We start from the raw sequence: 23,891 nt of genomic DNA on the forward strand, positions 1-23,891 counted from the left end.
TCTGATGCAGGAACTTCCATGCTTGTGTCTAGTCGTCCTTGCAGGGTAACACCGAAGCATTCTTGACGGTGACAAAGGCAATGTCCCTGTTCGAGCCCAATCCTGTGGGACAGGTAAGTTGATGGAGCTCATGGAGCTGTTGATAAATAACAAGCAGGACCCAGCTTGTTCGGACAGGCGCTGGTTTCAGAAAAGGTCAATTCTCCACAGAACTGCCTGGTGAAGTGCCAACTCGACAATATTTTTTTTTTTTTTTTTGGTGGGCCAATCTTAGGGGAATCTTGAATCCCAACGACCGCCAAATTATACATGATCAGGGACTTAATCACCTTTGCTTTTTGCCTCTTTCCTCTCTCACCCACTGCTCCTTTGGCACAGGCTGCCTCATTACCTACAGGTCGTTTCTTCCCCCCTTAACTGACGAGCTGGACTTGTCTCATTGTGCTCGGCTCCCTTGCTATCTGGTATTGCTAAGATGAACAACATGATTTTACTCCCCCTTGCTGCGATGGCGTCTGTTGTGGGTGCTCAGTCATCGGTGACAGGCAACTCAACCACTTCTGGCGGTTCGCAATACCAGAATGATGCCACACAAAGATACCTAAACATGCTCAACGAGGACCTCGGCCACAACTATCTTTGGTCTTTGCTCGGTGTCATTGCACTGGTCCTCATCTATTCCATCATTCAAAGAGTGGCCAAGCATATCAGGCATCTTGCGACAATGAACAACCTGGGTGCACTTCGCTACTTCTCACAAGCGTCGCCGACCTTCAATATGCTGAAGAGCAAGCTCCTCTATGCGCCGATGCTCTACTATCGACGAGCGCGAGAGATTAAGTTTTCCCGAAATGTCAATTTCGGACCTCTCCCTACACGGTTCCAGGCGCTATTCATCCTCCTCCTCGTCGTGACCAATGTTTTCACCTGCACCTGGAACATACCATGGTCCGATCCGGAGCTACAGGTCTTGCCTATCCTGCGAAACCGAACGGGCACGATGGCAGTGGTCAACTTGATCCCCATTATGACGATGGCAACGGTCAAAAATCCCTTGATATCGTTGCTGGACATTTCCTACGACACCTTCAACCTGATGCACCGCTGGTTGGGTCGCATCTCTATTCTGGAAGCCATTGTCCATGCTTTGTGCTGGCTCATTGCTGAGGTCGACTCCGAAGGTTGGGCAGCAGTCGGAGAATCTGTGCACCATTCATTCATTTACAGCGGCTTGATTGCCGTGATTGGATTCACCGTCATTTTTCTGCAAAGCCCCAAAGTCGTTCGAAACCTTGCTTATGAATTCTTCTTGCACCTACATTTTGTCCTGGTGGCCATCATCATAGCGTTCCTCTGGATACATCTTGAAGAATTGCCACAGCGATACCTTCTGCTGGGAGCAATCATTATTTGGGGTGTCGCAAGAACATGGAGATTGGCTACGTTGATGTACAGGAGTGTTGGGAGAGGTGGCGTTGCGGCAAGGATCCATCTACTGCAGGGTGATGCCATCAAGATCTCCCTTCAAACTCCACGCCCTTGGACATATCGACCTGGCCAGTCTTTGTACTTGACAGTGCCCTCCATCGGGCTATGGACTGCACATCCCTTTTCTGTGGCCTGGTCTGGGATCGAAGATCTGTCGAGTCTATCCGACTCGGACAGATCACATTTCAATGAGAAGAGGCCGGCCATTAGTAGCCGGTCTATCGACGTCGAAGCTCCTGGGGAGCCGACTATTTCTCTTATTATTAAGAAGCAGAGGGGTCTGACACGACAACTATGGAACCACGCAGACAAAGCCGTCGAGATTCGTCCTCTCACGGCCTACATCGAAGGGCCGTATGGCAACGAACGGAAACTATCCAGTTATGGGACAGTGATGCTTTTCACCAGCGGAGTAGGCATTACGCATCAGCTGGGCTATGTCAGAGAGCTTGTTGCGGGCTTCGCCGAAGGCACGGTTGCGACAAAGAGACTTACACTAGTCTGGGTCATTCCTAGTACAGAATGCCTCGACTGGATTCGACCGTGGATGCATGAAATTCTGGCAATGGAGAGAAGAAGAGAGGTTCTGAAAATCCTGGTGTACATTACTCGAGCTGGTCTGAGTCAATCCATCCGATCTCCCAGTGAGATGGTCCGAATGTATCGGGGAAGACCCAATATCGAAGAATTGATGAGAATCGAGGCTGGAGAGAAGATTGGATGTCTTGCGGTGAGTACCTGTGCTGGTGGCGAGTTGGCGGATGAAGTGAGACGTGTGTCTCGATTGATGCTCAACAATGGGACAAATTTGGATCTCATCGAAGAGGGATTTGGATGGTGATCAGGACATGTACAGAAGTACTATATTTGACGTTGATTTTCACACCGCTCGTTACCCTTGGGAATTGAGTTTAGAGGGCAATGGGATCTAGAGTAAAGACAGCGCAAGAAATAGACAAGATCAGCAAGACGGATATGACATCAGCGGAGTATCTGTGTCTCAATAGACTATTGGATCCAAGGACACATGGAATCTACTGAGAGTCATGTGATATCAGGTCAAGTCACGTGCCTGTGATACCGATTCCAATGTCAGGTTTTTGTTGATCGCGTGAGTCTTCATCACCAACTCACCTACCTCCCATCCACGCAATCTCTCGCTGGATCATCGGCAGTGCCCTCTTGATCTTGATTCTGTCATAGAAACACTTTCCCAAGTTTGATGATCTATTTGATTTGAATCCTCAAGCAAACCATTCTGCGATTTCTGAGCCAGCCAAGTCGACTCACTCCACCTTTATGTCTTGCTCTTGCCATGGTCTTATCTGAAACCCTCGCATTCAATTAAAGTGATCCAGTCTCAAATTCTACCAGGATGCGGTCGTGAGATTTGTGTTTCGCTTCATCCGCGGCGGTCCCACGAGAAAAGATATCCATACGTTGAAACCTCGGAGCCTAACGACCGCTGCCACCTAGTTCGACGTCGCTTTGATTCATGTGGAACCATAATCCCCCAAGAAATCAAGGCTAAAAGCAGACGTTTACTGAATTTGATTCCTATCGACCTATCCTCAGAAGGTCTTGGCCCTACACCTCCGTTTGTTGCATGTTCAACTTGGAGGCCCCATATTCGGCCATTGTCATTGCATACACTTCAATCCATTCAACCCTATCGAATTCTTCTCCGTGAAGCGGCCTCAAAATGCCTCCTCGACAGTCGTCCGATACACGCGACGAGAAAAATACGGCATTTGGACGAGCCCATCCCAATCTCCAACAAGCACTGATATTGGCGTGCCGAGCTTCTTCGCCCCTGCTATTTGCAGCGACATTATGGGGCGCAGGGGTGATGAAACGACCACGGTGGGAGAGAGTCGCCTTGTGGAAAGCAGCATGCTGGAGTTTTGTTTCTAGATGGATTCTAGTCACCTGTGCGATCACTTGGACATTGAATGGGTGGGGGGAGGAAGATGAAGAGGGAGTAGGTCAAAATGCAGGCGACGATTGATGTGACATGCTCACTCGAATGACTGTTTTTTGGCGCTGAGCGACAAATCGGCTAATGATAACGGTTACCGTCCCTCAGCCGACGAGAACAGCTGCAAGTGGCTTGAATCTGTCATGGTGCTATATGATCGAGCCCGCCTATCGAGTCATTTTCAGACCTGTACGAGTATCGGAGTCCGATTGATCGCCTCAGTCATCTATAACATTCATTCTGTGGTGTTATACTGAAAGTGCGATCTACACGAAAACTTTGAACGCAAAATCTCAAGAGCGAATACCCTTGCCTACTCTTTCCCGGCCTTGTCAATCGGATCACTCAGTACCTATCTTGTTGAGCCGGATGACTACAGGTACCGTGCCTATGGTCGATACAGACCTTTGAATCGTATCAGCGATTCTGCCTTATCTGCTGCTTTGGCCTTTTGGACCTTCACTTCGGACCAATGGCCCTAAGCCCACACAAGACACAAACACACGCATGCATACACATACACAGAAGGAATTGTATCAAAAAGAAAGAAAGAATAGCGAATACTTTTTCGCCAAGCGAATCAATTCGGCGTTGAAATGGTTGCCGATTGAGGCAGCCGAAGGGATGCTGCTACTATGCTGAAACGTGGGGTGAAGAAAGAGCACAATTAAACCAAATGGTTTGATTGTCGTTCGAATCCCAGACCTTTTGTCGCAGTACCTCTCTTCGATCTAATCAGCCACTCTAATAAACCCTTGGACTTGGCGGACCGATTAATTGTCAGAACATACTGACCAAGCGGCACAGCGAGTTGTCAAGGGGAAGATTCACCCACCAGGCGGTTTTTGGGCAGAAATTACGATAATTTGATCTATACAGGCGCTTTTGGGGATTTTTGGCATGCGGTGACATATGATCGCTAGCGTCATGCTAGTGGCGTTTATACACTAGTTTTTTGAAGAATATATACCGGGCCGACAACAGACCTGGCACGCTTCTGGCTTGAGGGAGGAGAGCAGAGAGCAATGACAAAGGCAGCTATGATGTTGAGGGCAATGCGCCTTACGCGCGAGACGGGCTACGGATGTGCCCTTGGTCAATACACCTATTGGGCTTCAATACTCGTTCCCCTGAGGTAGCGTGGGCTTCTCCATCATCTTCAAGTAGTCGACGTACTAGAGCTTGAAATTGGGCCATGCCCAGGCCGGTACTTTCTTTTCCCCTCACCCCTCGCCTCGATCTTGACGCAGAGGGAACCGAGAAATTGAAGAGATACTTCACCAGGGGAAAAGGAGCCTTATAGATTGTGCATGATGTGCTTTGATCACAATATCTAAACCCAGGCATGGAGCTGATATCAACCAATGAATGGATACGCACACATTCCATCGCACGAAGATTTGATGTGGCACCAGCATACTCCTCCTTCATTCCCAAGAGCTTATCATGACACTCGACATCTTTTTTTACCATTCCGCATTCTACTTTCGAAATTCCCCTTTGCAATGATAATCTTCCCAGTCGACATAGGCCTGGAACTCGGCATAGCAGGTCTCCGAATCGCTCTCCATACGGAAAACATAGTCGGCCTCTTCGTCGGTGATGAGGACTTTGTCAAGCTTGCCGCCTTGGCTGGCCGCTTCAGCGAGCAGCTGGCCCTGACACGCGTGTTCGAGTGATAGGAACAAGAACGCCGCTTCGTCCACCGTCTTGCCTACCGTCAGCAAACCGTGGTTGCGGAGAATGCACGCTTTGTTAGTCGGCCCCAATGCCTTGGCGATTAGTGCGCCCTCGGCCGATGCTAATACGGTACCGCCGTATGAGTTGTATACGGAGTGCGCGTGGTAGAATTTGCAAGCGTCCTCTGTTGGGGTTGTCAGCCCCCAGAGGCACCGCCGGTGAAAGGGTAGTCACTCACGCGTCAACATCTCAACTGGTTTGCCGAACACGCTCCATGCCTTGCCGTAGACGGTGTGTGCGTGGCAGATGGCTGTGACATCGGGTCGTGCCTTGTGTACTTCACTGTGGATAAGGAAGCCGGCGGCATTTGGTGGTCGAGTTCGGTTTCCACCGACGACTTTGCCCTCGAGATTGACGGCGATCATGTCGCTGGCCTTCAGAAGACCAAAATGTACACCCAAGGCTATCAATGATAAGTATATACTTTCGGATCATTCAGCTGGAGGGGGTTCTAGGCGTACGATTCGTCCAAAAGACCTCATGGTTCTCTGGATCTCTTACACTGATATGTCCCGAGATACCCTCCACGTATCCCTCACGAGCCCAGTGGCGGAATGCTGCGGCCATGTGTTCCAATTGCCATTGTCGCTGAGCTGCGAAATTGTCGAATTTCGGCACTCCCGGTAACATCACGTCTCCGTGGGAAATGGCTGCGAGCGGGGTTTTGTCTTCCATGCCATGTTCATGATGTTCTTTTTCGGGTTGGACGGACTTGGAGGTCAGTGGTCCGGGCGGGAGGAGGTCGGAGATGGCTGAAGGTGCCATGTTGGGTTTCCCGGTAGACGATAGAACTGAGTTGAAATCTCTGGTGTTTTAGGAGTCACGGAGAATACGGAAATCGATAACGGGACGAGGCCGAATTGCGCGGCAATCTCTGGGCAGGGTTCGCCTGATATTAAAGTGCTTTCTGGCAGCGCACTCCCCTATTTATATATGAAATCTCTCCACCATGTAATGCGAGAAAGCAAGAAAAGAGCGTAATAGTCGTGCAGAGGTGAACATCTCATTGGATTGATGTGGGGTCTTTCGACAAAAGCATCCAACATCGTGGAGAAGTCCGCCTGACTACCATTGGAAGAGATGTTCCTGGACTCCATCGATATAGGATTTACACCGCATCCAGCTCCAGGTGTTTCGATGACATTGGCTCGGGGAGGGGCGTGGGGCTCCGCGTGGCTGCAGAGAGGCGTTCTCGCTCCAGTATTTTTCGCCATGAACTACCTATTTGATAAGGCTGTAGGGTTGGATGTGGCACGTGATTGCACGTGACCTCTGATATCTTGGCTGAGCAATGACGTCACCTCAAGGCTGAAAATCTCGACCGTTCTCTCGAAGTGGAAGCTTGAATCAAACAAACAAACAAGAAACCATTGGGTCTTCCATTTGTGGCATCCAGTCTCACTCCTGTGACGTACAATGGCTTCGTAAGTCTCCGCGCCGTCCCTGCCCTCGGCTTCCTTGCTAACATGCCCAGAAATGTCCTCGAAATTCCCTTCCGCCGCACCCACCCAGTCGACCTCTCCTCCGCCGTGAAACAGTACATCTCCACCAAATATGACCAGTCTCCTGGCATGTTCGCGGATGACCTACAAGAAATCAGCCACCTTCGCACGGATGCTATAAATGTTCATGAAGCCCATGTCAGTGGGATCCGGCGTCTGACCCGATACGCCGCTCAACTACGCTACATAGGGGGAAAGTTCCCCATCGACATCGGTGTGGATTTCCCTTGGTACCCTGCGCTAGGATATGATAAAGACAAGCCCGTGCTACAAAACAATGTCCGATTCGAGTTGGCCAATATCCTCTTCAACTTGGCCGCGTTATATTCGCAGCTTGCCTTTAACACCAACCGAACCACGGTCGATGGACTCAAAGCCGCAGCCGAATACGGCGTGGCCGCTGCAGGAACGTTCTCCTTCATGCGCACCGAAATCATACCGGACATGCGATCCACCCCCCCGGAGGATATGGACGATATCACATTGGACAGTCTGCAGCAGTTATGCCTGGCTCAAGCCCAAGAGTGTTTCTGGCAAATCACGGTCAAGAAGAACATGTCGGACGGAACAGTTGCGAAACTCGCGGCGAAAGTCTCGGATTACTACATCATGGCTGCCGACGCGGCTCGTCAATCGCGAGCAGTCAGTACGGAGTGGATACATCATTTTCAAGCAAAGCATCACCATTTCGCTGCCGCTGCTCAATTCAGACAGTCGCGATATTGTCTACAAAACAAACAGTATGGCGAAGAAATCGCCCGGTTGAAAGACAGTATTGTTTGCGTGAATGAGGGATTGCAGGAAGCTCGATGGATCAACGCGACTGTTCTCGGAGATCTAAACGGGCTCAAAACACGAGTCAATGAAGAATTGAAGAGAGCGGAAAGAGACAATGATATGATCTACCTACAAGCGCCGACCCCCAAGTCGGAACTCAGGATACTGGATCGAACGAATATGGTGGCGGCCAAAACCCCCTCCGATGTTGCCAATGGAATTGCCCTCCTTGGTGAAGGACAGCCATTTGGTAGGCCATTATTCGAAAAATTGGTCCCATACGCAGTTCACCAAGCTGCATCCATCTATGCAGACCGACGAGATCGTCTTGTCCATCAATCTATCATTGTGGACCTGGAAGCCATGACGGCCAAACTCCGAGAAGTTCTTGAATCCCTCGGTTTACCCGGCTCATTACAAGCATTGGAGAAACCCCTGGGTCTCCCGGGAAGTTTAGTATCGAAAGCTGAAGAACTCCGACAACAAGATGCCTTGTACCGAATCAAGCGATCAATGGAAGACACCACCAAACTCAAGGCAAATGATCTGGCAATCTATCAAGAAGGCGTCTCGTTACTCGAAGCTGAAAAAGCCGAGGATGACAGAGCCCGAACGAAATATGGTACGGACAGGTGGTGTCGCCCACCCTCTACGACCGCGTTAGCCAAACTCTATCACACCTCCAAAGAACTCCAAACCTACCTCAACTCCGCCGGTTCAAGCGATAGCCTGGTTCAATCCAAATTTCGAGAAAACGAACACATTCTCCAAGTATTGACTGGGACGAATCGAGACCTTGAACGCTTTGTCCCTTCATCCGGTCAAGTGGCCATGACACCAGCCATTGAACAAACCGCCTCTCGTCTCCGAACATGCCTCAACGAAGTCTCTCGATTAGAAACCAAGCGGAAGAACCGCATCAACGCCCTCAAAGAAAAGGCAAAATCCGACAACATCGACCCCGCCCTCCTATCCGAGGCAGCTCGACTTGAACGTGACTATCCCATGCAAAAGATCGAACCCGGACAATTCGAAAAGTTATTCGAAACACGGCTCGAATCCTACGAACCCGACCGTGAAGCTCTGATAACCGAGCAAGAAGATCAAGATCAAATAGTAGCACGACTACGCGAGGCAAATAAAGCCTTCCTAGACGCTCGACGCGGCGACACAAGTACACGAGATCGACAGAAAGCGCTACAAGCCTTGGATACAGGCTATGCCAAATATAAAGAACTCATCAGTAACCTCGACACCGGGAGGAAATTCTACAACGATCTAGCTAGCCACGTCACGCGGTTCAGAGAAAATTGCAAGGGACAGGTCTCTGAACGAAGAGTCGAGGCTAGCCAGTTAGAAGCCGAACTCGCCGGGCAGGATATGGGAAGGTTGAATCTTGAAGAGACGAGAAGGGAACTGACCAGTCAACAGTGCCAGCAGCAACAAGCGCAGGAGAATCGGTCGGGAAATCCAAATCTGCCTCAGACGAGGAGTCGGCATCTTGGGGGACCTCAAGGTCATGAGGCAATGACGGCACCGGTGCCGACGAGAAATCCGGTGCCAGGGGTTATGCCTTCGACCGCCCCGTTCCCGGTCAATGTCGCGGGAGGGACGATTGGTGGAGGTGGTGTTTGGTCACCGGATATGGGGATTCGGTTTGGTGGTGCGCAGAATCAGCCTGGTCAGGCAGGGTATCCTGTTCCAAGAAGACCGTGATGAAAATTGCCAGCGATGATTTTCGCCAAAAGAAGGCGAATGTTTCCCGCGTGATTGTGTTGACAGAAAAGTGGACGTCAAGTTCAATTGTCAACTTGTGAATCTTGAGCATTGGTGTCTGGTGTTGGTGTTTGTCGTGTGCCTTGAATTAGATCAAGATCAGGACCTTTGGCGTGAAATGAAAATGAAAGTCATCTCTCCCATTCCCTAGAATATCCAGATGCCGAAGTTCTACGCCTCTCTTTCCCATCAATGTCTTGATTTTTGCTGGGGTTAATAAATTTTCATGTCGTGTCATATCTGTGAGGCGGTATCTTCTACGTGAAGGCCATCTCCGAATGGGATTCGGGAAACGAAACCTAAGTATCCAGCCGCAACGCATTTACAAAAAGAGGCCTCCAGGAGAGTAACACAACACAACAAAATTTCATACTACTGTGTTCTGAGTACTGAGTCAGTGTCAATCAGATGCGATGCCCTGTCCCTCATCGAGCGTACTAACTAATAGCAAACAGAGACTGAGACCGACCTGTCTTCAGCGCAGAGCAGTCAAGGACCTCCTCTTTTTGTCAACAAAAAGGAATCTAAGATGGACTCTTCCTCTTCCAGCAGTTTAAAAGACAAGCTCGTTTTCATCACCGGTGCAGGCTCAGGCATTGGACGGGCCACCGCCATCAAGCTCTCCTCTCTCGGCGCCATTTTGTATCTAACCGACATTTCTATTGAGGGTCTAGGAGCGACATTACTCTGCTGCACACCTCACGACAGACACAAACACCGCACTCGCTGCATCGACGTTTCTTCCGACTTAGACTGCGAGCTTGCCATCGCCGAGGCTACCGTCGGCTTCGGCCGCATCGACCATGTCTTCAACTGCGCCGGCATCAACCCCACCGCGTACCCATTGACGGAGACACCGGTCGGCTACTTCGAGCGTTTGCTCTCCGTCAACGTCATGGGGGTGTATAACATTACGCGTCTCGCGATTCCGCATCTCCCGCAGCACGCGGGGTCAAGTATTGTGAATGTCGCGAGTATCTCGGGGCTGAAACCGTCGAAGAACGTCGCGACGTACTGTGCAACAAAGTATGCAGTGGTGGGCTTCAGTAAGAGCATGGCGCTCGAGTTGGGAGAAAAAGGGGTCCGAGTCAATGTCGTAGCGCCGGGGTATATATATACGCCGACGAATGGGAGTGTGAGGAGGGGAGAAGACGCAGTAAAGAGGGCAGAGAAAGATGTGAGTATGGGACGGTTCGGGACCGCAGAGGAGGTGGCAGATGTCGTGGCATTTTTGATGAGTGAGGGAGCAAGGTACGAACGTGCCTGTTATTTTATTTCTCCCCCCCTTTTTTTTGTTGTTTCTTCTACAGCGTTTCCCGTTCTGATTGTCATGTTCTTTTTCCTTTCTTTTTCGCTGCTGAAAGACATTCTTTACGATTATCATAAGTTTTTCATGTACGTGTGATACTTTACGACAGAAATATGGAGGGAGGAGGAAGGGGGTATATGTGTGTGTCTAGACGTCGGTGGAAGAAGAACAAAAAGAGGAATTGAAACAGAGGAGCTAATGTTACGGGTTAATAGGTATATGAATGGCAGTGTTGTACAAATTGACGGAGGTAAGTAATCATGAGAAGGGCAGCCTTTCCTCGTGATAGGAGAGTCGTTGTTTGGATTTCAGATGCTGATGAGAATGATCCAGGTATGGAATTCTGAAGATAAAGTGTACAGTGCGGCGCTGCGCTGCCCTTCCCGAGGCGATTCCCTGGGCAAAAAATTATTGATATTACTAACCTTGTTCTTCTTCCACCTCGGTCTCAGTCTCAGTCTTCAGAGCTCCCTTGACCACGGCAAACGAGAAACGACGTCGCTCCTTACGACTCAGGCGAAAATGCGAGAAGACGGTACCGAGACGAGCCGTGGAAGTCTACTGTGCTGCCTCTCAAGCGTCAAGGTAGGTAATTGAGAGGAGAAGGATGAATTCAAATCGTCATTGCACAGTGACCAAAACTCCAGGTCGTCCGCTATGCTATGCTACGCTATCTGTAATTATGTAGTCGTGTCTCTATCCTTTCTCATCCCGAAACCCAGCCTCCCTGACTCCGATACCTCTCTGGAAGATGACCAAATACTCGCCCAAGCCCTACAAGTGTAGAGTTCAAGGCGAACTGCTGGAAAAAGTGGTTGCATTACAACCTAGCCTCTCTCGCTCCGGTACTCGGACTCGCACCACGGTCTCCTACAAGCCGAACGTCTTCCTTGTTTTCACCTTCCACCTCCATTTCCGCACCAAACCGTCCCACCGTCCCCGGGAACTGCCCTTGCAAATAAACATCCCAGGCTTCATCCACGACCTCGCGACAATCATACCCGAATAAGAACTGTTGAAACACTGGATCGCGCCACCGATTCTGATAGCCCTCAAACGGCTCATCTTGCCACGCGACCAATTGTCTATCGCGCTCCATCTGTCTCGGTCCATCGTGGAGGTGGAAGATATTTCTTCCCAGATGCGAACTGCCCTGAACGACACGGGTGGTGCGGGGTTTGCGAACAGCCTCGTAAATGGCGAGCAGATCGGGAAGTTGGTGGGGGTGTCGGATTTTCTCGAAGAGATGACCTAGGACGGCACCATCTTCGACGGCCTGCGCAGCCCCTTGCGCCAGATACGGTAGGGTAGCGTGGCATGCATCGCCGAGCAGTGTAAACCGGCCCGATGAATGGGACCAGGAGTTCATCTCGCGAGAGTTCTGAAGACGCCATTTGGAAGTGTCGTTGCAGAGCCCAAGCAGGGCCCGCAGCTGCGGATCCCAATTCGTAAACAGTGCGTGCATTTCATCCAAGTCGGCTTTCTGCTGATTGACAAGTTCCGGTAGGTTGTCCGGACAAGCGATCACGATGTTGTACAGGTTACCGCCTTTGAGTAGGTAAGAGACAACATGCGAATCCGGGCCCATCCAGTAGTTGATGTTGGGAACTGAAACTAGATTGACCAGCAATGGGTGAGATTTCATTTTGTCCGCTGGAACAACGATGCGGTATGCCAGGTCACCCGTCAGATGAGGAGGATCAGGACGCCCAAGGAGAGCCTCACGGCAGATACTTTTCAGTCCATCGGCCCCGATAATGAGGTCCGCCAGGAATGGTTTCGATCGGTTTTTGATGTACACGGCCGGTTGTTCGAAATCAATGCCAGTGACGAAACTGTTGAGTTGAATGACGACACCGAGACGAACGGCTTGGTCGACAAGAATCTTGTGGTAATCAGCACGGTGGATATGGAGGTAAGGATAACCGTAGACGGACTCGCAGTGTGGGATCAGGGGCTGAGTCGAGAGGATCTTGCCGTCTCGGTAGGAACGAAGGATGAAGTTGTTAGGTCGAACCGATACCTCCTCTAGAGCGGGAAGCAAACCCCATCTCGAGAGGATTCGAGTACTGTTAGGAGGAATTTGGATTCCTGCTCCGACCTGGATCCTGAGTGGTAAGGACAATGGACGTAACTAGTGTTTGAAGCCAGTACTGACCTCGCCAAGCTCCGGGGCTTGTTCAAGAATGGTCACTTTATGGCCAGCTCTCGCTATTCCAATGGCAGCCGCAAGACCACCTAATCCAGCCCCAATAATGCCGACGTGAAATTTGGGTCTCTCCATCTGTCCAGAATTGGCACTAACGATAAACCTCGAGGCTGCGAAATTGGGGGAGGGCGGCGTAAATCCGAAAACCCCGAGAGTGGAAGGAACCGCAACAAAGTTTCCGGAAGGGGAAAAAAAAAAAAAAAAAAAATTCCGATACCGGCGGTCGTTTGTCCTTGGATATCGCCTCCCGATAATGTGATAGATAGCCAAAGTGCGATTCTGTCTGCCGAATAAGTCGCAGGAAGCACAGTAGAATCCAGTCCTGGCGAGCTGATACCGTTCCCCAGTAAGAGTGTGAGGATTAGGCAGAGGTTCTGGGCTCCACAAGTTCGAAGAGGGCCTACTCTGTAAAAAGCCGGGGAACCTGGAGATTAGAAATTGAAAATCTTCTCTATCAGTCTGTCACGACGCTGCAATAAATGGAACCAGTAGAGAAAATTGACCAAGTCAAACGAACCGTGGAAACCTGGATATTAGAGAACGAAGGAAAATGAATGAAAAGAAATCACCCCTCATGCTGATATACCAACCTGTTTCTCGCGCAGATTCACATTGCCGTGTTGCACTCCCGAAAGTCGATGGAGAACCATATCTGCAGCACTGTAAAAAGACTTGAGGGAGACGTGGGTGCAGCAAGGGCAAAAAGGCTCCATCACTGAGTGCCTTGACTCTGGTGGCGTGGAGCCCCTATTACCAATAATCACCCACCCATCATCTATTGGCAACCAGTCCATTAGCGTTTGCACCGAGCACCGATATCACCGAAGAGGGTGCATGCAGGGAGAAACCCAACTAGAAAAGGCTCGTGGAGGTGTGGACGGGAGCTTTTTGATTCCAGCGTGGGGTTGCCAGGCAGGAGGTGATTGAGGATAAAGTAGTCCATTACCTCTAGAGTCTTGCTGAAATGTTTGTTTGATCAGATCCAGCGTGGGTCGCCAGGGAGAATTGTCGATATCATCCACCCAAAGCATGGGTTGCCGAAAGTGACTGCCGGTTGTCTAGTATCTCCGTTCGCTTCCCTTTCCGATTCCTGTTTTTGGGTTTCGTCGGAGAGTTCAATGAGGACAGAGCTTCCATTTCCATCTGGTCTCCTTATAAGGGTCCTTGCCAAATCGTTGAAGAGGGATACAGTAGGATCGTGAACGTGGACATTTCCGCTGTCAATCGCCCAAGAAGCTCTGGGCGTGTATGGCGGGTTCACGGGAAGGTCTCCGGGTATCCCTCCGCTTGTCAAGGCTTGAATAACTGGATTCGTGTGAGACTCGTTCTTTTCTTTTCAATTCTGTGTCGGCTCCACAATGGTTGATCAGTCAAAGGGCCTCTGTCAACGGACTCATCTCGAGTATCGGACATTTTCGACAAGCAAATGAGTTGAATGGTGGTGCCCGCAGGCATAGCGTAGTTGGCGCCTATTCAATCGACCTGATCTTGTGCGGTATAACTCCTACATATTTATATTGATTTGTTTGCTTCCCCAGAACTCATCCGACTGCCAAGTGGCGGGGAGACATGGGCCTGGTTCACTTCCGTGAGGAGACCGGAAAGGGGGTATCCAGGGCCTTGCTGGTTCGGGTCTGAATGTCGGTACTGCAGAGCCACAGCCTCATCCGACCATCTGAGGGAAACACTCAAGACTTTCTCTATGGATACAAATGTGGTGTTGGCATCGACTTTTGGACCTGCCCTATGCCATGTCTGTCTCTAGGGCATTTTCATCCAATTTTCACATCAGCAACATACTCCATACTGGTGATGCATTACAATTACCACTAGCCGCATTTATACCCTAACCATCCAGGCAAAGCGTCCCTCTATTTCCCATCCTCTCCCGTCTCCCCATTTCCTGAACTGGCCGAGACCAAATCCTCCGTCACAGAGCTTGCTGACCTTCATGCATTTGGCTCCTTTGGTGGCCATCCGGTCCCATCATCACCTCTTCAATGACCCACGTTGTTTGCGCAGCCAATGGCTTACTTATGGCTCCAAATTCCATGCGATTTCCAGGATTTGTGGTGCGTCACGTCATTCTTGTTATTTCGCAATAGTCGTACATACAAGAACTTGACCGTTGACAACACCCGCAATGACGATGGTCGGAATGGCCACCCCGTATGCAACTCTCTTGGCAGCATCACTGGTAGAGGTAGGACGGGAGATTTTTATTGATAATGGTTTAGTTATTCTTTTTTCTTTTCCTCTTCGAGTTTCTTCGGAAATAGGAAGCGATAGATTGGTCCATGAGGCCTCTTGCCAGAGATGCGGTCAAATCCCATGGCCGACGGTTTTCAAGCAGCAAAGATGGGAGGAGGCTGAGGACGCGCTCCGTTCTAGTAAGGGAGGCAATAGCTAGCTTGGAACCACTCACAGAAGATAGTATTTAGCTCAGCGAGGGGTATTTCGACAATGTATTTGGTAAAGCATTGTGTGAAAGGGAGAGGTACCACTCTGCACATGCACCAGGCGAGAACAAGAGAATAAATAGGAGATGAGGAAATGAAGGAAAACAATACAACCCTATTTATGCGGGAGCTGGTTAATGTTGAACTGTGGGTCAGACGAAAGTATTAGAGTGTTGGGAGGGAGATGCAGCCATCGTTGGTGAACCATGGGGTGTACCACAGGGCAGGCAACCACGCGGTGTTGTTGAGCAAAGGCAACAGCTCCTGATCGACCAGAGATATCTGGGGTGTTTTCCTGGATGTGAAAAAGTTATTATGAGAATAAGACGCGTAGAAGCTGATGGTATCAGAATGTCTCCCCCATTTCCCATGCAATAGCCCTCAAGCTGTGCTCCCCATCAGACTGGGGAGGGAGCCTTATAGAGAGAAAACAAACTTTGCCCCCGGAAAATTCGGTGTCCTGAGCTTCCTTTGAGACTCAGGCGGACGGACTCATCCAGCATCGCCTGCTATTCCAACCACTCTTTGTTGGCGGACGATCATTACCCGAGGACAGGATTTTGCCCTGATACCAATCTCGAATCGCTCTCAAGAGTATCAGCCGGGCCACCTGCTCCTTATTAGCACGGTGTCTGGGGAGCACAACTCTAAAAACCTTACCGTATCTCGAGTACAGTTTTCGTTCGTACTCGTCTGCGAAGCCCGCTTTGCCTCTTTCAACATCTCTTCGGGAAACGCCCAGCTTGCTCGTGGGTAGACCCATCGAGGCCAAAAAGGCCACACTTTCTTTCCATTCTAGATTTTTCCTCTTCCTGTCCCAGTTCAACTCTTCGGCCATTAGATCAATAACCCTGGGCAACGCTTCTAACGCGGCCTGGGCGTTGAGGAATGCCAGTCTGGTTCTCCTGGCAATGACATCCACGGCTCTCTGGGCAAATTCATGTCGGACCGCATACCGGACTTCTCCATCAACGAACGGATAGAGTGGCGACAGTCGCTTACCGCGAACGGGAAATCTTTCGTCGGTAGGGCTTGAAAGTGCCGCGACTGTCCAAGCGCGATCACCGTAGGCTTCAGCGAGATGCTTGGCCACCTCGGTCTCGATTCCGAAGTGCTGGATCAGGTTGATGAAAAGTGTTTTGGAGAATCCGTGGGCTCCCACAAGTCGTACTTGGTGCGTTTGGCACGTCCCATCAAGAGGAGCAGCGTCATCGACCATTTCTGTGCCACTGATTCTTCTCGGAGCGGTGAGAGGTTTCGTTTGCAGTTTGAACTGTTTGATGGCTTCGTCAACTGCATCCTCCGCCATCTGACGATATGTTGTCCATTTACCTCCAGCACACGTAAGGAGGCCCGACTCGGACACGGTCACGAGATGATTTCGAACGAGCGATTCTGTGTTCTTCGCTTTAGGATCCTTGACCAGAGGACGAATGCCGGACCAGGCAGCTAGTACGTCCCCTCGTCGCACATTGATGTCTGGGGATAAGTATCCCTTGATCTCGTTCAAAATCCAGCCGATCTCTTCCTCCCCGGCTATCGGCTGTGGAGTGATATGGCATGGGGCGTCAGTGGTCCCGGCAATCGTGTTGCCTTGCCAAGGCAAAAAGAAGATGACACGGCCGTCTGATGTTGCAGGATCTATCAGTCCCATGGAATTCTTCTGAGGACTGTAGTATCCAGGAAGAACCACGTGCACACCAGAGCTGGGAGCGACAATATCCTGGGCGTTTCCATCGTCCATCTTGCGGATTGAATCGCAGAATGGGCCTGTCGCATTCACAACCCCTTTGGCCCGTACGGTGATAGGCGCTGTGAATTCACCGTTCTTTTCTGCGACCACATCTCGAACGACGGCGCCATTTAATTTGCCATTTTCATCTTTCGTCAAGCTCGTAACTTCCATGTGATTTACGATCGTCGCACCATAAAGAGCAGCCGTGGCGGCGATAGAAATGTTCATCCGACTGTCATTGTGTGCTCCGTCGTAGTATACGAGTGCGCCAACCAAGTTGTCTTTTTTCAGCATGGGAAACGCGTCCAAAGCCTTGCTCTTGGTCAGGAAGTAACTGGTTTCAATGCCTTCACTCCCGGCTAAATAGTCGTAAAATTTGGTGCCCGCCCAGAAATAAGGAGCCTGCCACCATTTCTGTAGGGGAATCATGATGGGGAGCCACATTGAGAGATGAGGGGCGGTTTCGAGGAAATATTTCCTTTCCCGCAATGCTTCCTTGACCAACGCATATTGATTGTAATCGAGTTCCCAGACAGCCTTTTCGAGATACCGGACACCGCCGTGGACGAGTTTCGTGCTTTTGCTGCTCGTGCCCGCGGCAAAGTCATCGCGCTCGACCAGGGCGACCCTCAGACCGCGGGTTGCCGCGTCAAGGGCAATACCGGATCCTGTAGCTCCTCCTCCAATGATCAAGAGATCATACGGTTCACCGGCTTCTTGCTCCGCCGGCAAGGCCTCGTCTTTGTCGTCGCTGGTCGCGCCTCTCAATCGATCAAAGCTGTTCCTCAACTGTTGCGTGAGAGGTGTCTCAGGGGCCGCTCCAACCAAACCGCCACTCTTTCTCAAATCGGCAATCTGCTCCGCGCGAGCCTTGATCAAGGGGAAGGTTGGCGGTATGATTGTTCCATCATCTGTCCGGCGGAGGGGGACGATGGCTCCCTGAGAGCCAGGGACGTTTATGGGACGATAGGACAGGTAGACTAGCGTCCCGCCGACACCAGCGAGGGCGGCTGCAGAGTAAACAAGAGGTTTGAGGAATCGACGGGTTGCAGGACGACCGGCGGAGGCCATGATCGGGAGGGGAAGGGAAGAGTAGGTCTGATCGTAGGGCAGCGATGGGCGGCGGCCTCGATCGCTTTGGGCTTGTAGATCTAGATTATTCCTCTTCCGCAGCCATGGTCCAAACTCTCACACCGCAGGAGTGTGGGAAAGGGATGGCTGTAGCTCTATGTAATCGCAGCTATGTCAAGTAAGTCCTGGCAATAGAAGGAGGAGGAAGAGCAAGGGGGGGCAGGAGAAGCGACATTGAAGGGGACGGGGATCCAGTGCATGGAGGAACAGGAATTGGGAAACGTCGGAGGTTGTTTAGGCGGGATGATCCAGAGGAGCTCGGTCTTTGTGCAAGGAGCATCTGATTCTCAACCAGATTCACGGTGATGATTGATGAAGCGGCGGCATGGCAATCGTCATAATTAAATCTTGTTTGCTGCAAGTCGGTATTGAGAGACCGAAACGGAACCACTTCAAGGGGAGGCTATTTTCTTCGCAGTTAGCCTGGAGCGCCCATATATACTTACCTAGAACGGCACTCCGGGGTGATTCGCCCCACGCCCACATGTCCTCCGTACCACTTCCATGTAGCACCTGTTCGGCCCCTCCCCCGTTACATGTGAAGCATCCAAATGACTCCCGAGGACCCATTTATTTTTCTGCACTGGCATGTGCTTTTGCTACCTTTTGACAATACGGAGTAGTACTAGCTTTTTTGGTTATTTTGATCTTCCCCCAAACAAATGCAGACAGTTATCCTAATGTCCATGGTCAATCTGGTTGGAATATTCATCGGAAGGGCTCCGTCCCAAGTCACAGCAATAAACCCCACGCCATCTCTGTCTTATCCATGAACCGCTCTCCTTTTTGTTTTCGGCGCCCATTTGGTATCGCAACGCTCATGGCTTTTTCGGCGTGTGTCCATTAACAACCTGCGCGTTCTGTTCCAACAAGTCAATGTCGATGACTTTTGCCGCAATGCTGCCAGGAGTGGTTGCCATGTTCAATTGGGAGGGCGTCGTGATCGTCTCGGTTGTCATCGATGTTTTCAATGGGCTGTTGGGGCTTTCTGAGTTATTCAGATTCAAACGCTCAAGCGCCTCCAATTCCGCTTCAGAAAATTCTCGGACATGCTTAGGACGGAACGGCACCGGAGTTGAAACTCGGGAGGTCAAGAACTGTAAACATGATTAGTCTCAGCTTCCGCTAACATTTTAGAATCCCCTCACCGAGCTGGCCGCGCTCAACAATGCAATCAAGGATGCCTGGACCACGTCCTCATGGATACCAACACCCCACACCTTCTCGTGCGAACCGCTGGCCGTGCACTCGATATAAGTCGCCGCTCGGACATCCCGACCTTCACCAATGGCGTGCTCCTTATAGTCAGCCACGTCAAGGTCGATACCCAAGGAATGGAGAGCGTTGGCCAAAGACGAAAGAGCACCGTTCCCCACACCCACAATGGGATGCTGAACGCCATCAATAGCGATCACTCCGGCAAATTGCCGTTTCGCTGTCGACGTGTTTTGGACAGGAACAACCGTTTGCGACTGTTGACCGACCGGTGCTTTGGTGGTTGGAGTGGGCGACGTCGTTCTGACAGCCGTGATGTTGTAGTCAATGAGGGTAAATCGGGGGTTCTTCTTGAGATGATATGACTCTTCGAATAGGGTCTGAATTTCTCGAGGGAGCAATTCTCGTCCTTTGGCATCTGCTTCTTTCTGGACGATCTTGCTGAAAGCAATTTGGAGGCCACGAGGTAAGTCCAGTTCCAGACTGCGCTGGATAACCCAGGCAACACCGCCCTTTCCGGATTGTGAATTAACGCGGATGATGGCCTCATATGTGCGGCCGATGTCCTGCGGATCGAGTGGCAAGTAAGGCATTTGCCATGGATCCTCGGCTTTAGCGCCCTCCTGCTTTCGAGCCTGAAACCCTTTTTTAATGGCATCCTGGTGAGAACCACTGAATGCGCAGACCACTAACTGCCCACCATAAGGCCACCGCTCATTGACCGGAATCTTGGTCGACTCTTCGCAGACCCGGATGACTTTGTTGATATCACTGAAGTCCACATTGGGCCAGACTCCTTGCGTATACAGGTTCAAGGCCAGCGTGACAAGGTCGACATTTCCAGTTCGTTCTCCATTGCCAAACAGAGTTCCCTCCACTCTGTCGGCACCGGCCATCTGTGCCAGTTCTGCTGCGGCCACCGCACAACCTCGATCGTTGTGCGGATGCACCGAGACACAAAATTTCTCACGCTCGGTCGTGTGAGTGCAGAAATACTCGACTTGGTCGGCAAATACGTTGGGAGTGGCCATCTCCACCGTGGCCGGGAGATTAAAGATCAACTTGGCATCTTCCGTTGGTCCCCAGGCTTCTTTGACAGCCTCACATATTCGTACGGCGAACTCGGGCGAGGTATCTGAAAAGGTTTCGGGACTAAACTCGTAGAGCCATTGCGTCTCTGCGTGGCTTGGATCGTCCTTGGTGATCGATCGAGCGAATTTGGTACATTTGACAGCCAGGGCAATACTCTCTTCCTCGGTCATGCCGAAGACGATTCTTCGAAAGCATTCGCTGGTAGCAAGGTATAAATGTAAAATGGCTTTCTTTGCGCCCCTCAGAGATTCGACGGTTCGGCGGATAAAGTCTTCACGGCACGGGGACAACACTTGCAGCCAGACGTCGTCGGGCACCACCCCGGGTGTATCAACAAGATATCTCGTAAAGTCGTAGTCGGTTTGGGATGCAGAAGGAAACGAGACCTCGATTTCTTTGTAGCCCAGCTCAACCAGCATCTTGAAAAAGCGTAGTTTTTGTTCCCCATCCTGGAACTTTGTCAGTCTCGGTAACCGTCTCTTGATGCTTTCATACCATAGGATCAACTAAGCTCTGATTTCCATCTCGCAGATCGGTGGCCAGCCACCTAGGAGGTTTGTCATTTGTTTTGGAGGGCCATTGCCGGTTGGGCAGGTCGAGGGGTTTAAATTTGCGGTACTTCTTCCAGGGCTCCCGGAGCCTGTTGACAAAATGGTCAGTCGGATGTCTCACATTCAGGAACTCGAGGTCAGTCCGGGCCTACATAGGCATCGTGACAGTATTTACAGCAAAGACACCCGGTCTCGAGCGAAAGTGTCACCTGGAGAAGAGGGTTTGAAGGCGGCGGGATGGACGGTTTGGCTCAATAAATTGATGACAGAGCACTCGGTTGTGTCAATGCTGTGTCGGGGTATGTTCTACAATACAGGGGAGGACAATAGAGGTCCATAAAAATGTTTGAATTGAGCATCTGTATGAGTCAAACCGTTGCCCGAAAGTTTTTGACGCGGGGCAAGAAACCGAAGGGCGCTCAATTTCTCCGTTGCTAACCGAGGATACACCTTTTCAGCTTTTTGGTTTGACAACAAGCCATTGTTCCTTGTCTATAAATATGAGACCTAGCTATGCACCATGATGTTTATGTTTAGGTCCTGTTCCCTACGTCAATCGGTCCTCTAGCCTTGTCACTAGCCCCATTTTTCATACAGTCCCCGACGAAGATACCCGATAATAATTCTGGTCAATCAGTACTCCTGCCCACCAGGCTCATTCTGCATCAAGGGCCCGGCCTTCCATCGATCGGCTTCTCTTTCCCGCGACCGACAGTAATCCCGTCTTGCGATTTGACTGCATTCAATGCCGAAGATGTTGACCTGCGTTTACGTTTAGAAGCGTTTGAAGCCCACCGTTGTCGATTAATGCCTAGGGGTAGAGACCTTGCACTGACGGGCGCCGACCTTCCGGAATTGCCCTTTCCACGCACTCCACAGGCAAAGGAGGACTGATATGTCCCTTTTGGCTGCCATTCCCTTGACCAGAAATGCTCCTGAGGCTACTTTCTGGGTACGTTCGACGGCTAATTTCAGGCTTTGGCAAGGCCCGTGACCAAGAATTGTCACCTGGGTCGTCTCGATTTATAGGCTCGTCAAGTTTGAGGTGGTCCCTTACTGTGGTTGGAGGTTTACCAGTGGGCGGTGGGACAAAGCTGTCGCCAGACAGTGACTGTGGTGAATTTGCTGGGCCTCGCGTGCCTCGGACTGGGTTTTCTGATGCACCGAAGACTTTGAGTAACCCTTGTCTCGCGTTACTCGGGGGTTGAATTATCTCTCGCGGGTTCACTTCATTCATGTGCTTCAAGAAACTCCTCGGCGGAAAGCTGGTCCCCAACATCATCTCCGTATACGCTCCACTGCTGTCTATTTTGTTCGAAATGTAGTCTGGCATGGGAATGTCATGGCTGGCTGACCTCAATTGCAATCGCCATTGTTGTGTCGATATTGGCTGTGAGCAGATGAAAAGATCTTCACTCTGGGCTACAATTTCTGCATTGCCACGCCGTTCAGGAGAATCATTGCCTGCTATATCGATTGTCGGCGCTTTGATGACAGGGTCAGACTGCAAATCCGAGAGAATCTGAGCATTCAACAATTTGTGGAAGCCATCCAGACTTTTCAACGGTGGCTTGGCACCTCGAATTGAATGAGCTTCGTGACCTGATACAAATGGTAGACGAGGTCCAATCTGGCCTGGCCGAATTCGTCGCTCGGGTATCTTCCCAAAGACCCTCATATTGGGCCAGGCGATACCCGAGTATTCAAGTATGTCTGCCGTTATTATTCAGTCTTGAAGTGACGGACACTTGGGCTATGTCATCACCCTACTCTGCGGCGCATGCTGGAACGAGAAGATAACAACATCTCGCCGTCGGTCGAACATGGCGTCGGAAGCAACTAGAGGGTTGGGCACTCGAAGAACACCTTCCGAGATGACAATCTTGATTCGGCCAACAGGCTCGCCTGGCTCCCAATGTGGTTGTTGAAGAATGTCTTGGTGAAAGGATGGAAATCGAAGACGTTGGTCGCCACGATCTGCAAAGTTAGTTTGTAAGGGACCGCGATGGAAAACGAATTCACCGGTGTCTCCTGTGTAGTGGTTAGTCAAGTGTATCGCAAGACGAAAACGTAGAGTCTCAGATACCAATAACTTCCGGCCACACCCCTTCATCAAATGCGCGGTGCCTGGATGTGGTCATTACCTCCAGAAGAACCTAGTCTCACCAAATTTCTTACGCCATCAGGACTCCGTCAATATAGACTCGAGCCTCGAACCAAATTGCTTCATCGGCTGTTTTGTAGCTCAGTAGGAAGTTGGAAGGTGTTGGTCTTTGCCAGCTATGAATGGAAACACGAAAAGGGTGACCCGGTTCAAGACTTGCCACGAAGGAGGTAAGGATAGGAACGAGCGTCACTGAGTCGAAAGTATTTTGATCTGTGCCTCGCGTATGCTGTGGCGAGAAGACACGCACACCTACCCTGGTCAGCGCTGTCTTTCGAATGATTGCCGCTACTCACCCTGGTCCAGGACGTAGTATTTCGTGTCGAACTCTTGGATTGGAACCCTAGAATCGCCGGGGAACAGCAGCACGTCCCAATTTTGATACCTCATGACGGTAGGAGACGTGGCCGCACGTCAGAATTGAGCGAAAACAGCGAAGGACGGAACAACGTTTTGGGCTGCCTTTTGTGTAGATTCCACAATCGTCACGATGACACTTTTGCTCATCTTAGGCTCGAGCGGCACGGGCGAGACAACAGAAGCTGAAGAGGTAGCTACAGACCTGCAATCTTGGTCTTGGAGGCAGGAACTGCCACAAGCTGCAATGAATGGTCAGCCAAACACTGATACTGGTAAAAGGGAGCAAACAATCAGATTTGATCGTGAAAGGTGTTTCTGAGATTGGGTCCAGTTTTGACAAAACAGCAAAGATAAATGTCCATAAAGAAGCCAACGAATCTTGTAGATCAAATAGTTCTAGCAATG

The 23,891-nt window shown here is 50.7% G+C and overlaps 7 protein-coding genes across 7 annotated transcripts; 3 read left to right on the forward strand and 4 right to left on the reverse strand.

Annotated features, from left to right (window-relative positions):
* Window positions 1–508: 508 nt before the first annotated feature.
* Window positions 509–2,329, forward strand: Z518_04408 (uncharacterized protein; the record flags this gene model as incomplete). Its single annotated transcript, XM_013418114.1, has 1 exon — window positions 509–2,329. One exon carries the CDS (start codon window positions 509–511, stop codon window positions 2,327–2,329), a length of 1,821 nt encoding a protein of 606 aa, XP_013273568.1.
* Window positions 2,330–4,947: 2,618 nt separating this feature from the next.
* Z518_04409 (uncharacterized protein) lies at window positions 4,948–5,971 on the reverse strand (the record flags this gene model as incomplete). Its single annotated transcript, XM_013418115.1, has 3 exons — window positions 4,948–5,330; window positions 5,385–5,609; window positions 5,668–5,971. The coding sequence occupies 3 exons, from the start codon at window positions 5,969–5,971 to the stop codon at window positions 4,948–4,950; spliced, it is 912 nt and encodes a 303-aa protein (XP_013273569.1).
* A 701-nt stretch (window positions 5,972–6,672) lies between these two features.
* Window positions 6,673–9,201, forward strand: Z518_04410 (uncharacterized protein; the record flags this gene model as incomplete). The annotated part of the gene is made up of 1 exon (XM_013418116.1): window positions 6,673–9,201. The coding sequence occupies one exon, from the start codon at window positions 6,673–6,675 to the stop codon at window positions 9,199–9,201; it is 2,529 nt and encodes an 842-aa protein (XP_013273570.1).
* A 589-nt stretch (window positions 9,202–9,790) lies between these two features.
* On the forward strand, window positions 9,791–10,828 carry Z518_04411 (uncharacterized protein; the record flags this gene model as incomplete). Its single annotated transcript, XM_013418117.1, has 2 exons — window positions 9,791–10,512; window positions 10,786–10,828. The coding sequence occupies 2 exons, from the start codon at window positions 9,791–9,793 to the stop codon at window positions 10,826–10,828; spliced, it is 765 nt and encodes a 254-aa protein (XP_013273571.1).
* A 562-nt stretch (window positions 10,829–11,390) lies between these two features.
* Window positions 11,391–12,854, reverse strand: Z518_04412 (uncharacterized protein; the record flags this gene model as incomplete). Its single annotated transcript, XM_013418118.1, has 2 exons — window positions 11,391–12,671; window positions 12,729–12,854. The coding sequence occupies 2 exons, from the start codon at window positions 12,852–12,854 to the stop codon at window positions 11,391–11,393; spliced, it is 1,407 nt and encodes a 468-aa protein (XP_013273572.1).
* A 2,926-nt stretch (window positions 12,855–15,780) lies between these two features.
* Z518_04413 (uncharacterized protein) lies at window positions 15,781–18,044 on the reverse strand (the record flags this gene model as incomplete). Its single annotated transcript, XM_013418119.1, has 2 exons — window positions 15,781–15,848; window positions 15,899–18,044. 2 exons carry the CDS (start codon window positions 18,042–18,044, stop codon window positions 15,781–15,783), a joined length of 2,214 nt encoding a protein of 737 aa, XP_013273573.1.
* An 878-nt stretch (window positions 18,045–18,922) lies between these two features.
* On the reverse strand, window positions 18,923–23,516 carry Z518_04414 (2-isopropylmalate synthase; the record flags this gene model as incomplete). The annotated part of the gene is made up of 8 exons (XM_013418120.1): window positions 18,923–19,201; window positions 19,253–20,860; window positions 20,907–21,051; window positions 21,835–22,675; window positions 22,733–22,939; window positions 23,049–23,089; window positions 23,141–23,378; window positions 23,423–23,516. The coding sequence occupies 8 exons, from the start codon at window positions 23,514–23,516 to the stop codon at window positions 18,923–18,925; spliced, it is 3,453 nt and encodes a 1,150-aa protein (XP_013273574.1).
* Window positions 23,517–23,891: the final 375 nt, after the last annotated feature.

Source organism: Rhinocladiella mackenziei (assembly GCF_000835555.1).
Source record: "Rhinocladiella mackenziei CBS 650.93 unplaced genomic scaffold supercont1.3, whole genome shotgun sequence".
Taxonomy (NCBI): Eukaryota; Fungi; Ascomycota; class Eurotiomycetes; order Chaetothyriales; family Herpotrichiellaceae; genus Rhinocladiella; species Rhinocladiella mackenziei.